Here is a 27,675-nt window from a genome sequence, read left to right as displayed (position 1 = left end):
GAGGCCCGGAGCGGAGCGGGGCAGCGCCGGGCATGGGGCGCGGTTCGGCGGGACCGCGGCCCCTCCGCGCCCCCCTCTGCTGCCTCCTCGGCCTCCAGCTGGTGCTCGGCGCTGCGCACCCAGGTGGGACCGGGACCGCGCCTGCCTGCCTGCTCCTGCCGGACCCCCCCTTCCTCCGACCCCCCCCCCCCGCTTTCCGCGTTTTAATTATTTTGGGGGGGGGACGGGGGATGAAACCAGCGCGGGGGGAGATGGGGGAGCCCCCTAGACGGGCTCGGCCCCCCCCCCAGCCCGGCTCCGCCGGGCGCTGCCCGGGGAGGGGGCGGCGGCGGCGGCGGCACCCCGGCGGCGGGGGGGGGGGCGGGCGGGCCGCTTCGCTCCGGCGCGGTTCACATCGCTCTGGTTTATTTTCTCCCGGGATGTTTTATTTGCTTTTATCGCGGTTTGTTTTACTTCATCCTCCTTCGGTCGCGGTTCGTTCCGCCGCGTTTTGTTTTCTCCGTTTTCGCCGCGTCGTGTTTTCTCCCCGTTCCGCCGCGTTTTCGCTCGCTTTTATTTATTTCTAGTTTAACTCCCCGCGCCGTTCGGCCACGCAGCGTCTGGCGAGCCCGGCGGAAACGCTTCCGCGGCCGCGGGGGGGGGCCCGGGGGGGCGGCGGCGGGGGGCCGGGGGCGGCCGCCGGCCAGCAGCGCCCCGCAGCCCCGCTCCGGCCTTTTGTCTCTCCGGGGAGGGCAGTTCGCGGAGGGGGAGGTCGGGAAGGGGCCGCAGTGTTTTGTTGGAGGTTTCCTCCCTCTCCCGGCGTGTTAATCCTATAGAAAAGTGCCCCGCGGGATCGGGGCCCGAGTGGGTATTTGCAGACTTCCTTTTTTTTTTTTTTTTTCTCCCCCGTAACTTCTCACAATAAAGTCAACGGGTTGTATTTTTTTTTTTTTTTTAAACCTGAAGACACCATGTGCCGGGCGCCTGAGGCTCCTCGGGAAGGCCCCTGGAATTGCCATTTGAGACACTTTTTACCCCAGGATAGTCGAGCACAGAAGCGAGGAACTGCTTTTGTTGCTTCCTTGGATTAATTTGGCCCTATTGAGAAAACTTTAAAAAAAAAAAAAAAAGCTAAATTGGCTACTTTTGCCTGAACAATAACAACCGTAAGCCCTTGGCCTGTTTTATTAGAGTACATTCAGCAAATCCAAAGCAGATTTAGAGACGGCAGCATGGCAGGGCACTGTTCCCCTCCTCCTCCCTTGCCCCCCGCTTTCCCCTCTCCCCCCCAGCCCAGCAGCCACCCGGGGCCGAGCGTCGCAAGGGGCAGACCCGGGGTTGCCATCGCTTTGTGCTGCGATGCCGCTGGGAGACGGTCCGGTGCCAGGCGAGGGATCCAGCCCGGGAGCGGAGGCACACGGCGGGGAGAAACTGCTTGTCTGAGAGACGGAGAAAGGAGGAGGCGGTGGGGAAGTCTCCTTCCCGTAGAGGAGAGCGGTGCCAGGGTGTGCTGCTGCTTGGAGAAATCTCAGCTGAACCCCCAACATTCCGCAGCCGAATTCCCGTTAAACCTCCCCTAATTTCCTTGAGGGCCGTGAATTTCTCCTTTTGCAGGTTTTAAGGAGGTTACTTGATTTCAGCAGGGCTTAGCTACCTGTAAGGACCGATTCTGGCTGTTTCGCCCTGAAAAATGTCGGTGGGATCCAGGTCTGGTGAGTCCCCCTTGCCCGCGCGAGCCCGAGGACAGAGGCACCTCTGTCCCGGTGGTTCGTGGCGGCGCGGTGGCAGCCGACCCTGTGCCGGGGCAGGGCGAGGAACAAGGCAGCTTTGAGCTGCCTCCAGCCCGTGGTGCTGTGCTGCTCCCACTGAGCGTCTCGCTGGCAAGTGGGTGCAAACACCCTCAATTCTTCCCCCCCCCCCCCCCTTTTCCGCTGCTCTCCCCAGCATCGCTCCCGACTCAGAGCCGGCACACAAAGGGGGCAGGGGATGGCGCCGAAGGAGGTGCCGCATCCGAGGTCCCCCAGTGCCAGGCTTGCTTTGCAGCTCGGAAAGGATCCTCGCTGGGATTTTGGAATCGGGGTGGGTTAGTCCTAAGTGTCCCTTGAGCGAGTGCTCTTTGCGAGGACACTCTCAGCGGGGGCCTCAAGGGCTGGCCTGGCAGACAGCGTTGCTTTCCCTGGGGAGCCGATGCTTCCTCAAAGGGTTCGTGCCAAATCCTCGCCTCCGGGACAGCCGGGAAGCTAGAGCAGAGCTTTTGGCAGGAGGTTTCTGGCTCCTCGGTGGGATATCGCCACTGGCTGCCCCATCTCTGCAGCATCACTCGAACACCCACACGCCTGTCTTGGGGAAACTGAGGCAGCAGCTCCCATCCCGCCGTGGCTGCAGGCGGGGTGAGGTCCCCGCGTCGGTGCGGGGACATGGCCCTGCCGGTGCTTTGGATCAGCTTCTCCACCCGTCCGGTGCCCTGTGTGGGACCAAGCGGAGCTGCCGTGTGGGCTTTGCGGCGAGGGGAGGGGGCGAAAGGGACCCAGGGAAGAATTTACAGCCTGTAAAACAAACAGAGCAGCCTTTGCGTGAAGCTCCCTCCCCGTTTTCCTCTTTGCAATGGAAATAGCTTGTTGCACGGCAAATGCAGCTCCGAGAAATTCTAACTCAGTCTTCTTTGGATTATTTGGGAGCAGGAAAGGGGAACGGAGGTGTCGGCTTTGCTGCTAAAAGCACAGCAGCTCCGTGCCTGGCAGGGTGCAGGGGACAGCCAGGGACCTCGCTGCCCCGGCATGCTTGCAGCCTCAGCAGCCAGCCAGGCGAGACTGGGACGAGGCGGCAGGGAGAGGGATGGCTGCTTGCGCAAGAATTGCAAGAATGAAAAGCAAAAGAGATTTAGCCTTCGGTGCAAAACTGTCCCCTTCCCCCAAAGCCACCCAGAGCGGTGCGGTGGCCCCAGGAGGTTTCCCACGTGAAGGTGCTGCCCCGGGATACCTTGCCAGCACACAAGAAGGTGTTTTCAGGCATGAGGTCCCAGTGACAGTTAAAGCCACGTTGTAGGTTTCTCTCTTCAGCTTTATTTCTGGCTGGATTTTGCATCTTTCCCCTACGGGGCAGAGGCACGCTCCTGCCTTCCCTCTTCCTTAAGTATTCTCCAGGGAAACTTTTTGCCCCAAAATCAAAGCAAATGGCTGCTGAGGGGGTATAATTGCTGTCTGCTAAATCATCTTTTCCGGCTGATAAATCCACAGCGGGAGACTCTGGCTCTGGTACCTTGGCGGGTGCTTGGAGAAGGGCGGCGAAGGGCGGTTGCCCACATCGGCAGCTCTGCCGGAGGTCCCGGCGCTGCTCGCCGGTGCATCGCACCCTGCTCGGTTCCATCAAGCGCGGCCGATTCTTGGGTGAGAGCGGGAGCGTGTGCTGCGGCCACCCTCGCAGCCCGCTCGAGCCCGTCCCGACCCAGCCATTTCCTCGAAGGGTCGTTTAAGCAATTTGTAAAATTTTGTTCTTCACATGCGGCCGAGGAGCAGGGTTTTAATTAATTTGAACTGTGCCGAGACCACGGAGCATCGACATTTTTCTCATTCTTGAGATTGCTCGGAGCCCAAAAGAGACCCACACAGATGCTCTTTTTCTTAAAGGACCCATCTTTAATTAATTAAAGATTAGAAAATAATTAGTGGATTGACTTGCAAATTCTTGGGAGTATTCTTCAGCCCTGGAGCGAAGGTTTGGCTGTTTGCAGGGGGCACGGGGTGTTTTTCAAGCACCATGCTCCCTTCATCCCCATCCTGTCGAGAGCCCAGTCCTGCGCTGTACCTCGTGCTGTCACAACAGGAATGTAAATAGGATTTTTGGTGTAAAACAGCGTGTTTCCAGGATGGTGCTGAGACCAGGAATGGGGAGATGGAGTCCTTTCCTCCGCCTGAATCCAGACACTGTGACTTTGGGCTCTGCGGGGAACAGCCCCATTTACCCCGGTCTTGCCCTTGAATGCTGGGCACAAGGCAAGCAAAGAGCACCTGGTGAGAAAAGCTTTGTGTTAAACATCATTTTAATTAAAAGAAAAAAAAAAAAAGCAGCTGTGGAACACCGGGGGCCTGATCCTTGCTGTGCAGATGTGCTTGGTCTTGGTGAAAAAGGGGGATCCCCAGTCCTGAGCCACTGATGGTGCCGCTCGGGGTGTTAATATCAGGAACGGTGCTGGAGAAACAAGGGAGGAAAAATCTCTGGATCTTTTTTTTTTTTTTTTTAACTTCTTCTTTTGGGCAGTTTCTTTAGTAGTGTTGAAAAATTTGGTAGTTTTCAGCCAACTCTGCTGGAACCATGTCTATGGGGACACGTGTCGGTGCTGTCCCGCACGTCACATCACGCCCCTGGACATGACCACAAATTTGCTGGCCAGGGGGATCTGCGGTGCTGGTGGGCGATGCTTCAGGGCGAGCAAATCGGGGGCGGTCAGACGAGCCGGGGCCAGAGCAGTCCCCCCGGGACACGGCCGAGGCTGCCACTGCCAGGATTTTGTGGCTGGGTGAGAAGACATATGTGGGACAGGACATTCGCGGGGAGCCCGGCCACCATGTCCTGGAAGGATCGTCTGGCCGGCGGCAGCCGGGGGACCCCTGTCCTTTGCCACTTCTCGCTGTGCTCTCAGTGGGTCCATTGCGCTCCTCCCTCCCCGGCTGGAGCCTGTTAGATGGATGGCGCTGCCTTCCTTTCCCTGCATTCCCGGGGAGTTGGCAAACCTGGGATTTCCACCTCTGGATGTGTGGGGCTGGAGCCTGGAGAGGGTCTGGGGGAAATTTGGGGGAAATGTACATCCTTTGCCCCTTTGCCGGGTACCGGAGGGCAGATGCTGGGGCTCCTGGCTCCCTTGACCCCTGCCACGGCTGTGGGTGAGTCACTTGAGCTGCCCACGGGCAAGCATCCCCAGTGGAATACATTTATTTGTCTGCATCCCGGGCAGGGTGTGGGGAGAACGGACTTACTAATGTCTGCAGAGAGGCTGAAATGCGGTATGTGGACCCCATCCAAAATCTTTGCAAGGCAGCAGAGAGTAAGCAGGGTGGTAGGTAGCCGTCTCCAGTCGCAGCCAAGTAAGGAGCTCGTCTCGTACGGCTCCCACCGTATAAACAGTGGCTTCTCTCTGCGCTACTGGGCGAGCCAAGAGGCTCCAAGTGCAGGTCCTGGTGCTTCACACCCCCAACCAGCCCATCAGGAGCTTCACTTTCTTCCCTGTAACGAGATCTGCTCCTTACTCCCTGAGGTTTATTTTTAAACAACAAAACAAAACAACAACCACCCTCTTTTATTCTGGAGCTTGGTGTGGAGCACCCGGAGCTGCTTCTGGCTGAGTCTGGCCCCAGCTGAGCCCCGGGGATGTGCTGGGCCGGGACGAGCCTGTGGGACGTCGGACAGCATCGCTGTTTTGGTGCAAACCTCTAATTTAAGAGCGTTGGAGGTGGGGGCATTGGTGTCTGCCATCGGTTCTCAAGCAGACGGGAGCAGTGCCAGTGCCCCCTTCTGAGCCAGAAGCTCATGGTGTGCCCTGAGGCTGCTGATACTGTCTGCATTTCCTTCCCTTTTATTTTTTTTTAATCTGAAGTTCCTCTTTAAGGGGTTGCATAGAGTTTATTGATGGCCAAAAGCAGCCCAGGGGTGAGGTAGAGCAGCAGTGCCCTCCCCACGGACTGGGGCTGCTCTCGTACCCCGTGGTCGATGGCAGCAGGGACGCTCCAGCTCTGCTGTCGGGAGCTCCCACAGGTACAGCTGCTGCTTTTCTTACCGCTGCTTCCCTTTCCCAGGCCTTGGAGGGACACACAGGCTCCTTCCTCAGGCCAAAATTTTTGGCAATGGCCATGCTTTTGCTCTTCTCCATGCCGAGACCTTGGGGATGGCATCAACCACGCCTGGACTGACTGCTGGGGGTGCGGATGCCAGCGGTGGCAACGCTGGGCTTTGCTGGGAACTTCTTTCCAGGAAGGGGATTTTGCTCCAGAGGAATATTTTGTTCAATAATATGGAATTTAAGATGGAGCTGGGGGCTTTTCTGTGCCTCTGCAGCATCCCTCAGCGGAGCCAGCTGGGCACAGTGCTGGGGTGCAGCCCTGGGGTCCTGCACTCCCAAACGTCACCGGAGGGTGAATTTTTGGGCTGGGTCTCTCCCCGTCCCGGCAGTTCCCTCCCCTCCTGCAGGGCTGTGCAAGCTGAGCCCGGCGGAAGCTCGCTCTGTCAGGTGAAACCCTCCTGTGTTCAACGAGCAACACTTTTTGTCTCTTTCTGTTGTTTTTTATTCCAGGGGGTTTTGCTTCTCTGTTGCTGATCTTCCCCCCGAGCTTGGTGCATCCCCACCTTGTTTACTGGGAATGAGCTGCCACTTCCCGCAGCTTTTCTTCCGTCGGTGTGGCGTGGGTTTTGGAGCCGCTGCTCACCCTCGGGCAGCAATAACGGGCTGAAAAGGTGGCGGTTTGGAGCAGGTGGCTTGGGGCTGCTGTGCCCCGTTTTCTAGTGGGCGAGAGCACATGAAACCAGGAGGTTCAGGCTGAACGGAGGAGATTTCTTCATGCAGCATGGGAGCGAAGGGTGGGTTTCTTGCTGCAGGATGTTACGGGTAAAACTTTTGCATGGGCTCACAAATCCAAACGAAGGCATTTGTTAGCAGGCTTGCTTTCCTTGCACGGGGGTCTGCAGCCCCCAAGGAGCTCCTGGGTCTCAGAGCCCGCTGGGGCACCACGCCGCACTTTGAGGATTTGCTGCCTTTGCCGGGTGGTTTGGAGCAAACCACATCCACGGCCGTGTCTGAGGTGCAGAAACCTTTGAGGAGGGGATCGTCCTCCTTGCTCTGTGCATGCTCAGCCTCCTGCACAAGGGGCTTGGAGCTGGGTTTTTTGGGACACCCCAAATAAAGGGCGATACCGAGCAAGAGCACTGGGCAGGGAGCACCTTCGCCAGGGCGGCTGCAGGATGGGGCTGCACCCCGATGCAGCCCCAGAGCTGCATGAAGGGCTCTGCCATCAAATGGGTGCTGCAGTGAGCCTCGCAGAGAAACCAAGGGGGCGGCAGGGGATGCGGGCGCAGAGCCAGAGCAGCACTGCCATGCCAGCGCTCACTTTTGGCTGAGGTTGGATGAAATTGCGGCCAGAGCCCTGGAGCTGCTCCAGCCCAGGATAAGCAGGACTGGGGTCCAGCCATAGCTTCAGTCCTCTCTTAAATTTGCTCCCTGCAGTTGTTGCTGGTGATGGGAGGGTGACAAACGCAACGGAGCAGGGGTGCTCTGGGTGTCCTGGTGTGGGTGGCCGGGCTGGGACGTGCTCAGGGGCAGGGTGGTGCTGAGGATGCCTGTCTGCGCCGTGCCGTAGTGCTTTCTATGTCTGCTGGCACCGACGGCCACCTCTGTCCCCTGGAGCCTCCCCATCCTCTGTTGCCTCTCTCATCCAGTGCTGCCCACGTTCCCCAAAATTGTAGGTTGCAAAGCTTTCCTTATTTGCTGTGGGGTGGTGAAGCCATTGTGGGAAGGGTTGAGCTGAGTTCCCTTCAATTCAGACTTTCTGCTGGCTAAAAACTTGCTTTTTTTAATGAAAAGAGAATCTGGAGCCAGGGGTGAGGTATAAAACTCCCTTGAGGACTGCCCCAAAGGGTCTCTGCTTCTCCCTCTCTGCAGCGTTCAGCCACTGGTACCAAGGCAGATTTCTCCCAGTGTGCCAGAGCGCGAGCATCCCGGTATTTCCCCTGTGGGAGAGGAGAGCGTTTCTGCGGGCAGAGTCGGTGTCTCACTCGTGGCCCCCAGCTCCCCGCCGTCCCCACCATCACGCTGCCTCATAGCACTGGCTGGTTTCCACACTCATACCAGTAAGCCGGAGGCAGCATCCAGGTGTCTGTGTGGCTGGGACAAGACAGCATCCCTGCTGACAGTGTGGGTTTTCGCTTTGCTTCCACAATTCCTCCACAGAGGAGGAGGAGGAGGAGCGGGACATGATGGAGCAAGCTGCTCTGAGCTGGCCCTGCTGAAAGGGTGTAGGATGTAGGAGGGAGAGGCACGGGGTGTGCAGGGTGCTTACCCCAGCGCTCAGCAGATCCAGCCCTGGTTTAATTTTGGTGATTCCAGGCAGAGCATCCAGCAGTTTCATTTTCCAGTGCTCTTTGTCCCGTGCCGGCGGGCAGCTCCTCTTTGGGAAGGATCTGCCAGTGTTTGCCGTGGTTGGGTTTCCATAGCCAGGGCGGTTGGGAAGCTCTGCCCGTGGGGTTTCAGGTCTGCAGGTGGGTGCAAAAACCCGAGGAGCATCTCTGAAAGGAGTCACCCGTAGCTGTGCCATGGCTGCGGAGGGCAGTGCAGGGGAGGGGGCCCTGGAAGGGACAGGGACATTCCCGGTCCCACTGGGATGCTCCTCTGGAGCTGCCTCCTGCGAGGGTTGGGTTTGCTTTGCGGGATACCAGGTTGGGAGAAGGGATTCGTCAATACAAACTTGCCCCATCCCGCCCAGCTCCACATCCATCCCATTCATCGGCAGCCGAGTGGGAGCAGGGAGAGTTCACTCGGGCGCTTGGTTTTGGCGCTGAGCATTGTTGGTGGAGCTGGAGCCAGCCACAGCCAGGCTGGTGCTCTGCGGCATGGCCCCCGCGGCCACGTTTCAGAGGTTTCTCCACAAGCGGCGGCTGGGAGATGGTCGGGAAGAGCCTGGATTTGGCAGAAGCAAGTGGCACCACGCAAAAAAAGACTGGCTGTTCTCTGGGGGGCTGTTTCCTCTGTAGGTGTCGAAGCCCACCGAGCTCAGCCGTGCCGGGGGGCTGGGGTCAGAGAGGCCGAAAGCTCCTTTCAGTGCATCAGGGGCCTGTCCAAGCGCTGCTGCCAGTGCCATGGACACCAATGAGGGTCAAGTCAGCACTAAATTCCCTATAAATAAGTGAAAGAAAAGTGTATTTTGGGTGAAGCGCAGCATGTGCCTTTGCTGATGTGTGTTGAGCTCGTGCTGGTCGTCTCGCCCGGCTCCAGCCTTGCTGGGAGCAGCTCCCCGCCGTTGATGCACAGCGGTTTTTGCCAGGGGAGAAGATGGAAGCGCTGGGGAGGTGCGAGGGCTGAGCTGGTGCTAAAGCTTTCCCATTCTTCCAGGACTCAGCAGGGACCCGGGGGGGGAGGCACATTCGGTGCCGCCTTCTGCCTGCTTCAAGCAAAGGGGCCATGGGCTGAGCTGCCTGCGGGGTGTGGGGGCAGCCCAAAACCCTTAGCCTATAATTTCCTACCTCCAGCTCTTCTCTTTTTAGAGTAAAATGATATTTTGTGCTTTTCCGGCCCCGGGTTTGCCCCCTCCAGTCTGGACAGCTTCCTCTGAGCACCGTGCCGCAGCGTGGCTGCCATCGAGCATTGCCCTTGCGTGATGCTGCACAGCCCTGATGCGGCACTGAGCACCCTGACACCGACTCCTGGGGCTGGCTCCAGGACTTTTCCAATGCACTATTAATTATTTTACAAAGCCAGGTTAGCAGAGAAGTGGAGAAGGGTGTCCCGTTGCTGACCCCTGCTGCTAACGGCCACGGCGGTGCTCACAGTAAAACAGCTTTTTCTATTCCTAGTACCAAAGTGCCGGTGTTCGGCTCCTTGCGGCACAGCCTGTGACCCAGGGAGGCCTCATCCTGCCTGAGTGCTGGTACTTGGGTCCAGCGGGTTGCGGCACTGATGCTGCATCACCCCAGAAGTGCTTAAAGACCCCATCTCCGGTGCTGGTGGTGGGTTGCACCGCGCCTCGCTGCCTGCAGGAAGGGGAGAGCGATGGGCTGGGCGATGCCATGGATGATGCTGGCACAGTGAGACGGGTGTTTGGTGGGGGGACGAGCTGGTCTCCTGATGTCCAGGTCAGGATCAAGCCAGCTCCGGCTGGGGAAACACCAGCACCAGTTTAAGGGACCTGAGCTTCAGCCAGCCAAAATCGGCCCAGTCTGAATTTTTGCTTATTTTCTCACTTGCCATGACTTAAAAAATAGTTTCCGAGAAATTAAATGTTTCTTCTTCCAGTTGTTGCTTTTCTCTGTTGCACATGCACAGAGTCTGCTCCCTGGAGATCGCCATGCGAACAGGTTTCACTTTTGTTTATTTGAGGTCATCACTGATGTCATCTCAGCTGGGGAACGGGCCTTTTACATCATTTCGTTTCTGGAGCCGGGTCGATGCTGAAGCTCTGAAATGAAATGGGGATGTCTTCCTTCCTCCATTTCTTCTTTCCTTTCAGAGACAAGTCAGGAAAGTTCACTGAGCCAAAATGTTTGTTGCTTGAATGTGCTGGAGCCGCCTGTAACAACATAGCTGGGGCAGGGTGAGGTTGCGGGGGAATAGGAAATGAAAACCTTTTCAGCCCAAAAAATTCATACAATGGCAAAAAACCAAAGCAAACCAAACCTAAATATAGCGGGGCCCGTGAGTTCGCTTTGACTTCTGGTGAATGCTTGTGGTGGAAAAAAATGGGTCACTTTTAAAACAAAAAAAAAACCCGACAAAAGTTGTCTTGTTGATGTGCTGCTTTGGGCAGCTTTTTGCTGGGGCACTGGGGCAAGAAGCGGCTGCGCGGAGCCTGGGGGCAGCTTTTTAGCTTAGAAACATGCATTTGAAGAAATAAAGTATCTTTTAAAAATGACACGTCAGCTGGAGCAACGTGTCCCAGTGTAATGTCCTGGGTTTGCTGGTTTTTACAGGTTTTGAGATGGATTCACGTGCTGGGGTGGCCCTTGGTGATGCTGGGGATCAGGGAGTTGCCGTCGGGATGCAGGGTTGGGCTGTCGCAGTGGGCAGGACTGTGGGACGTGCATCGAGCCGGGGTTGAGATCAGCCTTTCTCCCCTCCACAGCTGCGCTAGCGCTTTATCTGCTGGCAGCGATTCGCCTTGCTCTGCTCCCGCCTCCCAACGCCTGGGCTGGGATTTCGGAGGGTCCCGACGTGACGTTTCCTATTTGGTAGGGCTGGGGCCGTGCCCGCGGGAGCTGCGGCTGCGTGCAGGCATTTTCCATCACGCCCTGCTCACGCGATGGGAGACCTTCCCCCGAAGTTCTTGTTTGCGCCGCAGTTTTTTTAACAGGTCCCCAAATACACATAAAAATGACGGATGCGCTATTTCCCTGCTCTGTTTTTCTCCACCCGGAGCAGATGGCCGGTGCCGAAGCCGTTGGCGTGGGCTCCTCCGGCGCCGGCATGGGGCTCGTTGCGATGCCTCGGAATGCTGCGGCCGGGTGCTGCCAGTGGGAACTCAGTTTTGAACGGCTCTGATGATGCTGTTAGAGCGGGCGAGCTCTTTGCACCGGCTCCGATGCCCGAAAGCCGCTTGCTGGTGCTTCACAGGGATGCCACACTTGGTGCAAACACCCATCCATGTCACCCTGCCTGGAGCCCATCACCCTGAGGACAGGCATTGGGGCAAACCCCAGGGTTATTTCTGCAGGGAAGCGGTGGTCCCCGGCGTGCCGGGTGCTGCGCAGAGAGATGCACCCCAAAACTTGCTGTGCATGGAAAGGGAGCCAGGATGCTCTGGCAGGGCTGGGCGGGATGCGTGGCACTATGCTGAATCCCCGGCAATGCTTTAACCCTTTCCCCCTATTTTTTCTCCAGACTCCAAAGTCTTCCTCATCTACAACGTGGGCGTGCAGGGGTGCCTGGAGACGAAGGACTCGCTGGTGAGACTTTCCAAGGGCTGCAACGCCAGCGCCCCGGCCCAGCAGTGGAAATGGGTCTCGCGAAATCGCCTCTTCAATGTGGGGGCCATGCAGTGCCTGGGGGTGTCGTGGCACGGGGCCAACGCCACGGCGGGGCTGCACCCCTTGGCCACCTACGAGTGCGACCGCGAGTCCGTCAACATGCGCTGGAGCTGCCGTGGCCTCGGGGAGCAGCTCTCGCAGCATCTCGGCACCCGCCCGGGCAATTCCTCCCTGGACAGGGGGGACCAGGCGCGTGGCTCGCAGTGGAGGACGTATGGCACTGAGGAGGATCTGTGCTCCGTGCCGTACTCAGGTAAAGCCTCGTTGGGCGGGCATTAGTATTATCCTGTAACCCAAATGAGCCCTGAAACGTGAGCTGAGGCCACAGTGCTGCAGCAATCGGTTCCTGCCTGGGGAACTCGGTCCCAGCTCGCTGGGGCTGCAAAACCAGGCAGGATTGGGGCGATGGGGATCAGCCCCAGGGAGCAGACACCCCTGCACTGAGCCAACCCGCACCCCTCACCCCAAACCTCCCTCCAGGCCCTGTAGACGCAGCCTCAAGCAAGGGCTCCTCTTTCCCCGCAGAGATTTACACCATCCAGGGCAACTCGCACGGGAAGCCGTGCACCATCCCCTTCAAGTACGACAACCAGTGGTTTCATGAGTGCACCAGCACGGGGCGGGAGGACGGCCATCTCTGGTGTGCCACCACCCAGGACTACGGCAAGGACGAGCGATGGGGCTTCTGCCCCATAAAGAGTAAGTGGGGGGGACGCGTCCCACGGGGAAAAGCAGAAACCCCATGTTCATCCCTCCTGGAGGCTTTCCTGCCTCTCCCCTTCCCTCCTGGCTCATCCCTCCTCCCACGAGCAGCCTGCGGTGCCAGAGCAGCCCCACTGGCTTCTCGTTATCTGGCTTTTGAGGGTTACTGGGGGTTTTTGGAGCCGCGGATGGGGCTGCATTGGGTGCTCACCGTGCTCATCCCCACAGGCAACGACTGCGAGACCTTTTGGGACAAGGACCACCTCACCAACAGCTGCTACCAGTTCAACTTCCAGTCGACGCTGTCGTGGCGGGAGGCCTGGAATAGCTGTGAGCAGCAAGGGGCCAACCTGCTCAGCATCACAGAGATCCACGAGCAGACCTATATCAATGGTGAGATGATGGCAGCCTGGATGTGCACCTGTCCTCACTCGGGGCAGAGCTGGTGGCACCATGGCCATCGCTGGTGCCAGGTTGTTCTGCCTGCCCCCAGGTGGTTGGTTGGGGATGGTGACAGGCTGGGGGTTGAGCAGGGTCTGGGGGAACTGATCCTGGCCCTCTGGCTGTGTCGGTCCCAGGGCTGCTGACAGGGTACAGCTCCACGCTCTGGATTGGGCTCAACGACCTGGACATCAATGGAGGCTGGCAGTGGTCAGACAACTCGCCCCTCAAGTACCTCAACTGGGAGAGCGGTGAGCCAGGGGGGTTACGGTGGTGATGGGGGGGGCAGGGAACAGTCTGTGACCACTGGAGATGGCCCCATGGCAGGGGAGGTGGCCCGGGCTGCCATGGGGTGTCTCCTCATCCATCCGTGGGGATGGAGAGCCCAGTGGGGCTGCAGAGCAGCCTGGGACATCCGTGGAGCTGGAGGAGGGACACAGGGTGCTGGAGGGGGAATTGTTCCTCTGCAAACCCTCAGGTGCCCTGTGGATAACCTGGCTTGAGCACTCTTGTTTGGAGGGTCGTTGCATCCCAGCTCAGTGCTGGAGTGCGGCTGAGGAGTGGTCCCCAACTGCAGACAGCCATCTCTAACCCTGGGGTGCTCAGGGGGCAGAAGGACCTGTTGTGAGGGCTGCTCTGGTCGTGCCCAGTGCTGTCACCCAGAGGCACTCGTGGGGACAGTGATATCTCAGGAGGGAGTTGGGGGACAGGCGGGAACAGTTCAGGTCTGGTACCGTGTCCCCCCCCAGCTGCCATCCAACATTTGTAGGTAAAATAGCGATGCTCCAGGTCCTCGTGCATCAAGGCACAATGAATAATCCCAGCAGGGGTCACGTCTTCATCGTGCAAAATAACAAAATAGGTCTTTACTGGTGTTGGAGCAGGGAGAGCTGCACCCTGCCAGCGCCGGCCCTCGTGTGGTGCCCTGCCTGCATGGGCAGCATTGGCGGCTCTGTGCCGGCCCCGCCAGCTCCTCAGCAGCGTGTCCCCCCACCTCACCCCACTTTCCAGACCAGCCCGACAACCCCAGCGAGGAGAACTGCGGGGTGATCCGCACCGAGTCGTCTGGGGGGTGGCAGAACCGTGACTGTGGCATTGCCCTCCCCTACGTCTGCAAGAAGAAGCCCAATGCCACCGCTGATCCCTTCCTGACGGGTGAGCGGGGGGATGAGGGGCACCGGGAATGGGTAGCCCTGTATCCCTGCCAGGTGTGCTCCCATCCCGGCACGGTCAGGGGATGCTGTCCAAGTGCCGGAGCAGCCTGTGGAGATGCCCATGGTGTCCCCAGCTTGCTGGGGCCCTGGATGTGCGGAGCAATGGTTGAGCTCCCCAGGGTTGCCTAGATTTGGAAAAAGTCCTCCCCCAGCAGCATCCCCCGAGAAGTGCTCGGTGCAATTACAGGTTGGGCGGTAGGGGAGGAATCGAGAGCAGCGGGAGGTCCCCTGTGGTACCCAGGGGATGACGTGCTCTCTGCTCTGCTCTGCCATCGCTCCTCTGCAAACAAAAGGGATTTTGTTTTGTCCTCGGAGCTCTAAAGCCACCGTTGTCCGCACCTTGCCATTGCATGTTACATTTTGGCTGTAGCTTTTCCACTGTTGCTTTGGCTTGGTCTCCTGAGCACCCTGTGGGACTGTGGTCCCATCGCCATGGTCCCCTCCCTGCCAAGGAGAGGGTTGCAGAGCAGGACGGGAGCCCTCAGGCTGCCTTGTGTCCTGCCAGACTCGTGGTCGGAGGTGAAGGTGGACTGCGAGCCCAGCTGGCAGCCCTTCCAGTCCAACTGCTACCGTCTGGTGGGAGAGAAGAAGAGCTGGCAGGAGGCGAAGAAGACCTGCCTGCGGAGTGGGGGGGACCTGGTCAGCATCCACACCCTCTCCGAGCTGGAGTTCGTCACCAAGCAGATCAAGCAAGGTAAGGGGGAGCCCGCTGTGTCAGCGGCACCCTTCCCATCCGATTTTAGGGTCCATGGAAAGGTCGCTTCTGTGTGATGGGGGCTGCAAAGTTGAATTAATTTGTGGCTGTGAAGGGAGTGGAGACCCCAGGCTGGGAGGTGATGTGTTGCTTGGAGGAGCCCGTGCCCCGGGTGCATCCTCCATCCAGCAAATGTAAAAGCTGTTCCCGGGAGCCTGCAGTGCTGGGGAAGAAAATATGCAGCTGCAGCTGGGAATGGCACTAGTCCCAGTCGGTTAATGTAGAAAAAGGTGGGAAAAAAAGTCCTGCTGGGCTTGCTGGAGGAGGCTGCACCTCTTACTGCTAAATCTGCCCAGGATGTGAGTGTCCCCTGCAGCAGGTCAAGCGAAGGACACCTGCCTATGGCGTCCCAGGTTTCTCTTTCCAGTTCTGGCTTCACCCAGGTGTAATTGGGTTGAAGTTTCCCATGTCGGGATGTGTTGGAGCTGGGATGGTACTTCGGAAGTTTCAGCCCGAGCAATCACGCGGTGGTACGGGGGAGCACCCGTGCCACCATCCTCCAGACCTCGCTTGTGCCACCCCTCATTAGGGTCACCCTCAGCTCAGGTTTTGCTGTTCCCATACGAGTGCAGCCCCTCTGGCCAAATTAAGCACTCCCGTGAGCCCACAGCCTGACCCTGCTCCGCAGAGGAAGAGCCTGACAGCGAAACCCACCGCGGGGACATCGGGGGACCCAGACTTCAGCGGGGACCAGGGAGGGGCTGGGGGCTGAAGGGAGTTAATGCTGAGGGAGGCAGGAGCCATAGGAGGGTGGAGGAAGGAGGGGGACGTGCTGGCACCCCCAGGCCGGGACCAGACTGGGATGGGAAGGAATGGTTGAAAACCGTTAGCTCACTGGACCTGAGCCTGCGGGTCCAGACTTTTACCATTCTGCTGCTGCCAGCACCTCTCTCAAAACTGCCGGCAAATGTCCCTGTGTTTCCCCCTCCGCAGGTCTGTCCTTGCGGGCAGGAGCTGCCCTGCCCTGCCCTGCCCTGCCCTGCCCTGCCCTGCCCTGCCCTGCCCTGCCCTGCCTGCTGGCACTGCTGGGGTTAGAGGCTGAGCCCTGCAGCGGGGCTTTGGCAGGTGCTTTGCAGCGACGCGGTCCCATCACAGGGGCTCATATCAGGGCGGGGGGTTCTGCAAGGTTTCAGCCAGGCAGAGGGAATTTCACCCACTGACCCTCCTGTCTCGGCAGACGTGGAGGAGCTCTGGATTGGCCTAAATGACCTCAAGCTGCAGATGAACTTCGAGTGGTCGGATGGGACGCCCGTGAGGTTCACCTACTGGCACCCCTTCGAGCCCAACAACTTCCGTGACAGCCTGGAAGACTGTGTGACCATCTGGGGACCGGTGAGAGCCCAGGGTGGGCGCTTCATCCTGCACCTCCGCAGAGAGCCCTGCAGCATCCTCATGGCCAGGGAAGGGATACCTCGGGGAGCATCTCCGACTGGGGTTGAACACGTCTCATCCCGGCTGTTGGGAAGGGAGGGATCCAGCACAGCATCCTTGGGGATTTGATGTAGGGAAGGAAAGTCTGTGGACCCAGCGTGGGGGTGGATGGGCTGGGGAATTCGCCGGGCTGTTGGCTGGGCTCAATCCTGCTCTTCTCCACCCTGTGCAGGAAGGGAGGTGGAATGACAGCCCGTGCAACCAGACCCTGCCATCCATCTGCAAAAAGCCCGGTCGGGTGAGCCAGGAGAAGGAGGAGGATGACCATGGGTGCCGAAAGGTGAGGGACACCTGGGGCGGGAGGTGGCTCTGGCTGCTCCACGGCTCTGCCTGATGCTTGGGGCTTCGGGGTCATGGGGGACCTCTCCCCAAAACCATTTCAGGGAGTCCTGATAAGCAGCACCCAGAGCTGCAGGTCTGTGCCCAGGGGCTGCCAGCATGACAGAGCATCCCGGGACTGCTGAGCCCCTCGCTTCTGTGGTTGCATGAGGCTGTGGGAAGAAACTGGGACAAAGCGCATGTCTCCATTGTCCAAGATCCATTGCCAGCAGGGATGGCAACCAATTTTTTTTTCCCTTGCCTCTCTCCATGCCAGAACTCGGCAGCAAAGCTGCTCCATGCAGGAGCCCATTGGGACGGAGGCAGCTGCCGGCCCCACAATGGCAGGCTGCGTTCTCTGGGCAGGATACAGGCGTTTGGGGGACACAGCCACCAAACCGGCGGGTTCTCACCCGGACCGAGCTCTGCCTCAGTTTCCCCAGCTGTCGAGCAGGGCTGAGGCTGCCCTGTTCCCACGCTTTCTGGGAAGTCGCTTTTGTGCCTCTTTGCAAAGTCTTCGAGCGGTGAGCCTGGCATCGCCACCGCTCTTGAACGTCTCCCAGCGTTTCAGAGCAAGCCAGCGCGTGCTCGCGCTTGGACTAGCAAGCAGCCCCTCCGGGCCGGCTCCCAGAGGTGCTGCCGGGCTGCGCAGGCGGCTCCTCCCAGGTCTTTACCCAGTCACAGCAGAGACAAACCCCAGCAGCCGCTTGGCTCTGCATGAGCTCAGGGGGAGCACGGCAGCCGGGCGAGCTGGCACGCTGGGCCAGATTCGGGGGCTGCCAGCCAGAGCCGGAGGAGCCCCGGTGTCGGCAGGTGCTGGGAACAAGGTGCTCGGTGGCAATGTGCCACCGCCACCTGTCCGCTTGTCCCCGCAGCAGTCCTGAGGACTAATAGGGTGTCCCCATGCAGATTGAACTCCCTCCTGCCGCTCCAGCCACAGCCTTACCCTGGCCCTGAGTGCCTAGCAGAGAGATGTACGTGCTGGGAAACAAACTGGGAGTGATAAATGAACTGAGGAAAGACCTTTTCCCATTCTTCCTCCCGCTCCTCATCCTCAATGGGGCCATTTGCCACTCAGATGCAGAGGCTGATGGAGAGGAGGCAGCATCTTGCTTGGAGGATTGGCCCTGGTCCTCTCTGGCCACCGTGCTGGTTTTTCCTGGTGGCTTTGCTGCTGCTTCTCCCTCTTTCCAACCTCCCTTTTTGTTTGGAACAGCCTTAAAGGAAGCAATGGGAGATGGAGGTTTGGGCGATGGGGAAGGCAGAGCCAGACAGGGATGCAGGGGCACGCCGGGATCGGGAGCTGGAGGCAGCGGTTGGGGTTAACAGTCCCATCCTGACCCCTTTTTGGATCACAGGGGCTTGCTGTGGCGCTCGGTGTGTAGGAGAGCACCCGTGTGGTTTTAGTGATGCTGAGGCCCAGGGCTGGTTGGGGACCCCTCTGGGGCTGTCCAGACCCCTCTGGGGACATCAGGGACCTGTGCTGTCCCATGCTGGGCCCCTCTCCTGGCTGCTCAGGGGCGTCCATGCTGTTCCCGGTGGGCCCAGCCGGTGGGTCCATACCTGGGTTTGCTAACTTTGGGGAAAGGCTGCAGGAGCAGGAACTTGGGGAAAAAAAAATGGGATTTGGGGTCTCCCAAAGCTGCTCTCCTGCTTCCCTCCCCACCATGCTGATGATGCTGCAGATGGCACATGTCCCCCACTGTCCTTCCAATGCCTGGGGACCCAGGGGTAAAACCCCGGTGATGCTTCCTATCATGCCAGGAGGGTCCCTGAGCCTGGGGCCACTTGCCTTCCCCGCTGAGTCCCTTCACCCTTCCCACCCCAGCTTGCTCTTCCATCATGTGTGTGTCCTTTCTCGCAGATGAGCCCCCATGTCCCTCCCCACGCCGCCGCTGCCAGCCCTGGGGCCGCCCCGCTCCCTGCTCTGGCAGAAAACAGGCGCTATTGTGTCTCCAGCCCCGGAGAGGCTCCAACATCAACAAGGCAGGGGATTAAAGCAGGCTGCGGTGGGACTCACTCTGGATTCAGCCCTGCAGCATATAGAGGAGGATTGTGTTCCCCTCCCCGCGCCCTGGCCGGGGCTGGACATTGGCAGGGAGAGCCATTTCCCCGGCTTTGAAGCTGCCTGGGTGTTTGTTTTCCTTGCAGCCATGTCCTCTGGGGCCGGGGGCTTGTTAGAGCTCAAAGCTGAGCAGGGTCGAGCTGGGGAGGCCGGGGGCAGGAGACCTCCCAGGAGAAGGCAGAGGTGGTGGCAGGGGATGTGGGACGTTGCTCTCGCCCCCGGGGTTCACTCCCATCCTTCTGGCGGGGGCTGGGGTGAGCGGTGGCGGACGTCCCCTGTCACCCATCCCCAGGGCTGGAAGTGGCACAGCCCCTCCTGCTTCTGGCTGGGCGAGGACCGCGTCCCCTACAGCGACGCCCGCAAGATGTGCTCCGACTACGGCTCCACGCTGGTCACCATCACCAACAGGTCAGTGCCGTGCCAGTGGTGGTGGTGGGTTTGCCCCAAAATGAGCCCCCCAAGGAGAGGTGTGGCCCGACAGCTGGGCTTTGCACGCAAGGGCTTGGAGCATCGTGGGCTGCTTGGCATCTCAGCTCGCAGCATCGCCTGCTCTCTCCACCCCTCCAGGTTCGAGCAGGCCTACGTCAGCAGCCTCATCTACGGCTGGGACGGGGAGTATTTTTGGACAGCACTGCAGGATATCAACGAGACGGGTGCTTTCCGCTGGCTGAGTGGTGACGAGGTCATGTACACCCACTGGAACCGCGACCAGCCCGGTAAGGGGGCGGCCGTGGGTGGGATGGGGACGTCCCCTCCATGCAGGGCAGGTGCTGGCTCTGCCGCCTGGCACGGTCCGACCCTAAGGCTGGCATCCTCCCTGCTCCCGTGAGCGCTCCAGGTTACAACAAGGGCGGCTGTGTGGCCCTGGCCACTGGCAGCTCCATGGGGCTATGGGAGGTGAAGAACTGCAGCACCTTCAAGGCCAAGTACATCTGCCGGCAGAACCTGGGCACCCCAGTCAACCCCGAGCTGCCCAGTCCCTACCCCACACCCAGCCTTGCTGCCGCCTGCCCCCCGGGATGGAACTCCGACTCCAAGCTCCGTCACTGCTACAAGGTAAGGGGTGCTAGGGGGGCTTGCCCTGGCTGTTGTGGGGGTGCATGTGCCTCCCCACTGGTGCAGGGGGGGTGAAGGAGCATGTTTTGGTGCTTGCAAAGGGCAGCCTGGACCCCACGAGCCGGGTTTGGGCTGAGTGGTGGCAGCGTGCCCCAGGATGCCACTGCCTGCGGCGTGGGGACGATGCTCTGCTTCTCTCCCAGTGCTGAGTCCCCTCCGCTGCGGGTTCCTCCCTCCCCAGGTGTTCAACTTTGAAAAAGTGCAAGAGAAGAAGACGTGGATCGCGGCGCAGGAGTTTTGCCGGGAGCTGGGGGCCCAGCTGCTCAGCCTGGGCAGCTACGAGGAGGAGCACTTCGTCGCCAACACCCTCAACAAGATTTTTGGGTGAGAGGCTGGCTGCGCCAGTGCATGTCCCGCTGCCCGAGTGTGCTTGGCACGAGCCCACATCCCTCCCCGTGCCCTGGCACACGTGGCTGGGTGGATGGGGCATGGACGTGGCTCTCTGGGCACGCACTTGTGTGCAGAAGGTGCATCAGTTGGTGTGGCTACACCAAAGAGAGGTTGTGGGCGAAGCGCTGGAAATACGGTGTAATTTGGGGATGGAGCTTGGGTTTAAAACTCCTTCAGCCCTGAGCCGGCGTGCCTGTTTTCTGAGCTCCTGCCTTAGGGTGTTGTGGGGACAGCGGGCTTTGAAAACAAACAAAAAAAGGCCAGATTATAAATATATATTTGTATATAAGTATAAAAACCTGTGGTTTGGAGAGGGGTTGTGTTTCTCACCCTACCCCCTGGCTCCCCGCAGGGAGTCGGAGCCGGAGCTCCACGAGCAGCACTGGTTCTGGATCGGCCTGAACCGGCGGGACCCCACGGGGGACAGGAGCTGGAGGTGGAGCGATGGGCTGGGGGTGAGTCTGGGGGGGGGTTCGGCAAGATTACTCCAGTTGGCATTTGGGGTGCAGGGGGGGCAAATCCAGCGCTGGTGGAAATGCCCAACACCGCCCATCTCTCTCGACCCCCAGTTTTTCTACCACAACTTTGACCGCAGTAACTACGATGACGATGACATCCGGACCTGCGCGGTGCTGGACCTGGCCTCCCTGCAGTGGATGCCGATGCAGTGCGAAGCCCAGCTGGACTGGATCTGCAAACTGCCCAAAGGTACTTGGTGAAGAGGCCCCCAAACCTTTCAGCTTTGAATAACCTGGCAGAGGATGGGCTGCGGGATGGTGGAGTGGGTGCAGGGGGACCCTCTGTCACCTCCCTTCCGAAGGTTGCACTTTTATGGGAGGATGAGTCCTAATTCAGGATTCGGCAGGGCATCTCACCCTTGGAGCCCGCGGGCGGTTTGCAGGCAAGCATCAGCGGGAGCATCCCAGCCCTGCATCCCACTGACAGCCTCTCCTTGCCCTTTCGCCAGGTGCCGACGTGAAGGAGCCGGAGATCACGACCCAAGGTGCGTTGGCCACGGCTGTGTGTCCGTCCGGTGTAGACCGTCCTCCCCGGGCGTCTGCCACTCCGTCGCATGCACGAGCGAGGCGCGGTCCCTGCGGGGCATCCCTGCAGCGTTATCCGGAGGAGAATGGATCCCTCATAGGAAGGAGGGGAGCCCCGGCATCCTGCTGCCCCTCGCTGCACAACATGGCTGCAGGGGCTACCTGCAGGGACCTGGCAGGATCAGGCCCCTCAGCTGCAGGAGAGGGGCAAAAGCAAAGCAGCCCAATGTGTGGGGGACCAAGGGACAGGGTGGTGGGCGCTGGTGGCTGCGGCAGGGGGTGGCACAGCCACGGCATGACACTGGTCCCTGCCTGCAGGCAGCAAAGAGTGGGTGAAGTACCAGGAGGCCGAGTACAAGTTCTTCGAGCACCACTCGACGTGGGTGCAGGCGCAGCGCATCTGCAGCTGGTTCCAGGCGGAGCTGGCATCGGTGCACGGCGAGGCCGAGCTGCGTTTCCTGGGCCAGAACCTGAAGAAGGTACCAGGGGGATGGGGACCTCCCCGGGCACCGACGGGCTCCACTGCCTCCCCAGGCTGCTCCCTCCCTGGCTTCTTTCACCCTTTGCTGGAGGGACGTTATCTGGGGGCGGCCGGGCTCTGCTGGGGTCAGAATGGGTCTCGTGCGGTGGCAGCAGGTCCCGGTGCCTGGGTGCGGGTTTGGGGCTCAGTAAGGTGATGCTTTTTGCCGCGGTGCAAGCTGCAGGGGGGCTGCCCGGTCCCCATGCCCAGGGTGGCCACGGTTGTCCCCAAGGACACCCGGTCCCTGCAGGGCACTGACATGTCCTCTTCGGGCGTGCAGTTCTCCAGGGGCCAGGAGCAGCACTGGTGGATCGGGCTGCACACCTATGAGAACGACGGGAGGTTCAAGTAAGTTGGAGACCGAGCCACTGCATCCCTGCACATCCCCATGCCACCATCCCCAGCTCTCAGAGCACTGTGGCTTAGCGCCTGCATCTCAGGGGTCTCATCCTGGGGTGCTGGGATGGAGGTTCCTCAGCCAAGAGAGGGCAGTGGTGGGGCATGCTCCCAGTTAGGGCGTGCAACTGGTCCCATTCGCCAAGTCACCGCTCAGCCTCGTGCTCCCGCCGGTGCCTTTCCCAGGTGGTCTGACGGGTCCCTCCTCAACTTCGTCTCCTGGGCACCAGGCAAGCCCCGGCCCATCAACAAGGACAAGAAGTGTGTGTACATGACGGCCAGCAGAGGTGAGCGGCCGGATCTGGCCATGCTAGGGCTCTGGAGCGACTGGAGGCCACTGGCTGAGCAGAGACACCCCTACCCCAGTGTGGCAGGGGGGTCATGCCCGGCCTGTCCCTCCCTGCAGAGGACTGGGGGGACCAGAAGTGCCTGACAGCGCTGCCCTACATCTGCAAGCGGAGCAACGGGACGGCCGTGAAGCCTTCCCTCCCACCGCTGCCCGCTCCCGCGAGCGGGGGCTGTCCCCGTGGCTGGTTTCCCTTCCTCAGCAAGGTATGGAGGGGACAGAGAGGGGACAGCCGTCTCCTGGTCCCCCACCAGCCCCGCCAAGGCAGAGGGGGGGTGCTGAGAAATGGTGGGGTGGGGAGGAACACGTGCACATGTTTTGGGGGAAATGCTGGGGGCCACATGCATGGGGATGCGGGAGAGGTGCACCGCGGGGTGCGGGTGCAAGAGAGCATGGGGGGCTGACGGGGTCGAGGGTTGCAAAGGGGAGAAGGATCGTTGGGGCAGAATGGGGCTGCAGAGGGTGGGTGAGTGGGGAGGGTGCAGGGCTTGGGGTGGGGGGGGCGGCTGCACCCTCTGGACGGTCCCTTGCCCCCACCTGTGCAGTGTTTCAGCTTCAATGGCCACGACAAAGCTGAGATAGTAAAGTGGCCAGAGGCAAAGCAGGCATGCGAGAGGCAGGGTGCCGTCCTGGCCACCATCGCCAGTCCCCTGGAGCAGGGTAGGTCCCCCCCACCCCCACCGGCCCCGCCGGCTTGGGACCTGCTGGGGGTGGTCCTCAGCGCCTCGCCCGTCGCTTGCAGCTTTCATCACATCCATGCTGCCCAACATCTCCTTCGACCTCTGGATCGGCCTCCACGACGCCCAGAGGGAGTTCCAGTGGGTGGAGGGCGAGCCGCTGCGGCACATGAGCTGGGCGCCTGGCGAGCCCTCGGGCTGCAGCGCCTCCAGCCCCCGCGACAAGCCGGTGAGCGAGACCGCTCCGTAGCATCCCCCATCCCCTGGGAAGGTCTCAGCCTCGTGTCCCACCATGAAGATGGAAGGTTTTAGTATGCCGGGGTGGTTCTCCGAAGGCAGAGCAGGATCTGGCCCTGTGGGGTGGGGGTCCCTGGATGGGGGTGGGATGACGATGCTAAGGGCAGTGCTGACCTTGCGGCTTGGCTGTGCAGACCAACTGCGTGGTGGTGTGGCACGGCTCGCCCCCCCACTTCACGGGGCGCTGGGACGACCGGAACTGCCTGGAGGAGAAGCACGGCTACATCTGCCAGCGGAGCATAGGTAGTGGGGGACGGGGGGGACAGCCCCAATCTCTGCTCGCTGGGGACCTGTCACCACTGCCCCGGTGCCCCATGCTGTGCCAGGGAGCTTGGAGCGATGGGCTCAGCTTGGGGGGAGCTCAGGACGCTGGGGGAGCTTGGGACATGGGCTTGACTTGGGGGGGCGTCCCTGGTCCCAGCAGTTTCTGGGGCACCCCCGAACCTGTGCACGCTAGCCTGGCTCTGCGTGTCCCACAGGGACATGCATCCTGATGGACAGCCCCAAGGTGGGGATGGCACCGGGGTGTCACTGCTCGTCACTTCTGGGGATGTGACCTCTCTGCCCTCCCTGGTTGCACCGGGATGTCCCCAGGTGCCTGTGCCCGGTGCACAGTGCTGCCAGGGACACCCCAGCTTGGGCGGGGATGGACAAGGGGGTGAGCCTCTGGGATGCAGGAGTGTCCTTCGTGCCCTCTGACTATGTCTCTTTGCTCCCCCAGACCCGTCCCTCAGCCCCGCGCGGACGCCGTACCCCCCCTCGCCCACCGGCACCCTCTTTTACCACAACAGCACTTACCGCATCCTGCAGAAACCCCTCAGGTGGCACGAGGCGCTGCTGCTCTGCGAGACCCTCAACGCCACCCTGGCCACCATCCCTGACCCCTACAGCCAGGCTTTCCTCACCCAGGCCGTCAGCAGCCTCCGGGCTCCGCTCTGGATCGGGTTGGCCAATGATGAGGTGAGGGAAGCAGGCAGGCGCCTGGGGCAGGGGTCCCCCAGGGTGTTGTGGAAGCCCCCCAGCTTCTCCTCCCCTTGGCTCTCCAGGGAGGCCGAAGCTACTCGTGGCTGACGGAGGAGAACCTCTTCTACGCCAACTGGCAGGACGGGGAGCCCCAGCAAGTTGCCGGCTGCTCCTACATGGACGCGGACGGGAGCTGGCGCACGGCTGGCTGCGACACCAAGCTGCAGGGGGGCATCTGCCAGCTCCGAGCAGGTGCTGGCCGGGGGGGGCTCGGTGGGAGGCGGACTGGGTGGGGAGCACCCAAGGGTTGGAGATGGCATCCCACTGGGGACCTTCTGGAGCTCTGTAGAGGCAGGAGGAATAACTTCACAGTAGCCTAACGCATCTAACAAGGAAACACATTTTTAGTCTGTTACCTGAACCTGTCTTTAAAATAGCTCTAGTTAACACAATTATTGTTGCCGTTGAATCTAATGGTGATTAAAACAGAGGTAGCTGGCCTCCACTAGTTACCTATCAGATGCTCTCTGACTTACGTCAAGTGCGGGGCTGGGTGCCCCAACGTGCTGTGGGACCCTGACCCCCTGTGCCCCCCCACCCACCCCCAATGCACCGTGTGCTCCCCAGGTGCCCCCCGCACGCACAAGTGGAGCTACAGCGGCAGCTGCCCCAAGTCGCTGGAGGACTCGTCCTGGATCCCCTTCCGGGACCACTGCTACACCTTCCACATGGAGATCACCCTGGGGCAGAAAGACGCCATGAGGAGGTGCCAGAAAGGTACGGGGGGGCTGTGGTGGCCGGAGGGGGGTGACACACCTTTGGAAATGGAAGAGGATGCCTGTGGATACATGAGGGACCCCTGTCCCTGTGCCCATGCCCAGCCTTGGTCAGCCATCATCTCCTCCTTGCTGTTACATGTTGGGGTTCCCCAGCTCCCATGTGGTTTGTGCATGGTTCTTCAGCTTTGTCCTCTCGGGCACTGCTGCTCCCAAGCTCCATCCTCCAAGCTCTGGGCTCTTCCCTGACACTCCTTCCTCCGCAGTTGGTGGTACAGTGTTGTCCATCCAGGACGAGATGGAAAATGTCTTCGTGTGGGAGCACCTCCAGGCGTACGAGGGCCCGTCCAAGGGTGCCTGGCTGGGCATGACCTTCAACCCCAAAGGTACAAAGGAAGGAACAAGGTTTTATCCCCCTTAGGCAACACCATGAATTCCCACCAGGTCTGTGGTGAGCAGAGGAAGCCCTTGGTGGTGGCACCAGTGTGGGGGGCTCATGCCATGGTGTGACCAGGAGCCCCATTGGCTCAGGCCATGCTGGACGTGCCATGTGTGTCCTCCTCTGGCTTGGTGGGATGGAAGTGATGGCTTTCAAGCCCAGAGCCTCCTCCAAGGTGCTGGAGCCTGCAGGTTCAGGACCTGCAGCCCCTGGTCCTCCCCGTCGCCCCATCACACCTCCCCATTGCCCCATCACACCTCCCTGTGCTTTCTGAACTGGGGTAAAGACGGGGTGTCCCCTTCAGCCTCTCCAGACCTAATTCTTCCATTTCCCAGGTGGCACCTTGGTTTGGCATGACAACACTGCCGTGAACTACTCCAACTGGGGCCAGCACGACACGGGGCCCAGCATGCTCAGCCAGAACAGCTGCTACTGGATCCAGAGCAGCAACGGCGTGTGGCGCCTGGGCTCCTGCACCAACGTCACCATGGGGGTCATCTGCAAGATCCCTCGAGGTAGGGCCCCCCCGGCTCCCCGAGGTGCCTGGGCTAGCCAGGCAGGGTGCTGCAGGGCAGAGCTCTGTCCCGCTGGCAGCACTGGCTATGTGTGTTGGGCAATTCCACTGTAGGGGGGAATAGTAGGGGCCGGTGCTGGGGTCTGCAGGCCCTCACTGGGCTCAGTGGAGCTTGGGTGGGCTGTGCACATCTCGGTGGCTGGGTCAGCACCTCGGGGCAGGATGAGGCTGATGGGGTGGTGGTGGAGCAGAACCAGAGGACCCCCGCAGCTGTGCATCACCCAGCGTCTGCGCGGTGCGGGGCTGGGAGCAGCAGAGGACCATGGGGCTGGTGGTGCTGGTGCTGGGAAGAGGGGAGGGTGCTGTGGCCGCGCACTCATCTGTCTGTGTTGCCGTTGCAGTGGAGGAGAGCAGCTTTTCCAGGGCAGGTGAGTGGCACTGTTAGCCTGGGCACAGCACTGGGACCAGGAACTGGCACTGGGGGGCCGTGCTGCAGCCCAGGTTTTATCAATAACCAGAGAAATGGTGTTTGTGGGTGGGAAATCCCATTCCCAGGTGGCTTTGGCCCTGGGTTAGGACTCCCCAGCAGCACGAGCCATCCCTCCATGGAGGAGTGTGTCTGGCCAGCCCCTTGCTGGGCTCTCCTGCCCTTGCCCATGCTGCCTGGCCGGGCTGGGGGATGGATACTGCATCTGGTGGTGGGATCCCAAAGATCCATCCCAGGCAACTGTCAGATGTTCACACACATCAGGAGCAACCTAGAGAGGCTGCCCAGCCCTGGGAGCTCTGCCACGGGCAGGATGCCCCCAAAACACCAAAGCAGACTCCAGTCCTGTCCCGCTCTGACCCATCCTGCCCGAGAGCCCCTGTCCGGCTGGACACCCACCAGCCAAAGCCCCTCTTGTGGGATGAGACAGCGGGAGACGGCAGGCCGCATTTCATCGGCCTTTTCCCCTCCTTGTAGCTCTGCCAGAGAACACAACGGCCATCACGGTGGTGGTGCTGTCAACGCTGGTACTGTGCACCATGCTGGGCATCGCCGTCTACCTGTACAGGCGTCGGCGGAGCGCGGAGCGGGGTGCCTTCGAGAGCGCCCGCTACAGCCGCACCACCTCCAACCCCAGCGAATCTGCCGAGAAGAACATCCTGGTGTCGGACATGGAGATGAACGAGCAGCAAGACTAACGGCAGGGGGGACGCTGGGGACGGGGACCTGGGGAGGGGGGAGGATGGAGAGCATCACACACGCTATCCCCACGGCGCACGGGGCAGGGGCGGCAGTGGGACCGTTGCAGCAGGGCAGGGAGAGGGGCTGGGGTCGGGGTCGGGGTCCGGCCAGGTGGGCTAGAGGAGGGAGCTGGGGTCCCTCCTGCCCCGTGGGTCGCTGCCGCCACTTCCAGGCTCGTCCCCAGCTTCCAGGAGTTTGCCTGCAGCAGCCGTGGAGGCAGTTTCAGGGCTAAAATGTTTTGAGGAAAGTTGTCCCCCCAGTTCAAGAGCTTTCTGGTGGCGTGAACAGGCTCTGAGACACCTTCCCCTTGGGAGAAGGCAAGTGCGGGCATTCAGGGCCCTGTGACGG

General features: G+C 60.6%; 1 protein-coding gene across 1 annotated transcript; it reads left to right on the top strand.

Moving 5' to 3' along the window:
• Positions 1-27,284, top strand: MRC2 (mannose receptor C-type 2). The gene is made up of 30 exons (XM_076356822.1): positions 1-123; positions 11,552-11,950; positions 12,223-12,396; positions 12,628-12,792; positions 12,978-13,091; positions 13,852-13,995; positions 14,560-14,748; positions 15,986-16,140; positions 16,412-16,519; positions 18,915-19,030; positions 19,190-19,338; positions 19,461-19,678; positions 19,920-20,062; positions 20,481-20,583; positions 20,698-20,836; positions 21,096-21,131; positions 21,490-21,650; positions 21,972-22,039; positions 22,274-22,374; positions 22,494-22,639; positions 22,979-23,093; positions 23,176-23,339; positions 23,542-23,650; positions 24,129-24,367; positions 24,454-24,622; positions 24,998-25,147; positions 25,413-25,532; positions 25,921-26,100; positions 26,501-26,527; positions 27,064-27,284. Exons 1-30 carry the CDS (start codon positions 33-35, stop codon positions 27,282-27,284), a joined length of 4,413 nt encoding a protein of 1,470 aa, XP_076212937.1. The 5' UTR covers positions 1-32.
• Positions 27,285-27,675: the final 391 nt, after the last annotated feature.

The sequence above is a fragment of the Aptenodytes patagonicus genome, chromosome 20 (assembly GCF_965638725.1).
Source record: "Aptenodytes patagonicus chromosome 20, bAptPat1.pri.cur, whole genome shotgun sequence".
Taxonomy (NCBI): Eukaryota; Metazoa; Chordata; class Aves; order Sphenisciformes; family Spheniscidae; genus Aptenodytes; species Aptenodytes patagonicus.
Note: the sequence above shows the minus strand (reverse complement) of the source record. Positions and strands in the feature narration are given on the sequence as shown.

What these genes read in the sequence shown, in the direction of transcription:
- MRC2 (XM_076356822.1), top strand. Translation starts at nt 33, where the DNA reads ATGGGGCGCGGTTCGGCGGGACCGCGGCCCCTCCGCGCCCCCCTCTGC. An exon ending in ACCCTCAACAAGATTTTTGG is followed by an intron (nt 20,063 to 20,480) that starts GTGAGAGGCTGG and finishes GGCTCCCCGCAG; the next exon opens with GGAGTCGGAGCCGGAGCTCC. An exon ending in GATCTGCAAACTGCCCAAAG is followed by an intron (nt 20,837 to 21,095) that starts GTACTTGGTGAA and finishes CCCTTTCGCCAG; the next exon opens with GTGCCGACGTGAAGGAGCCG.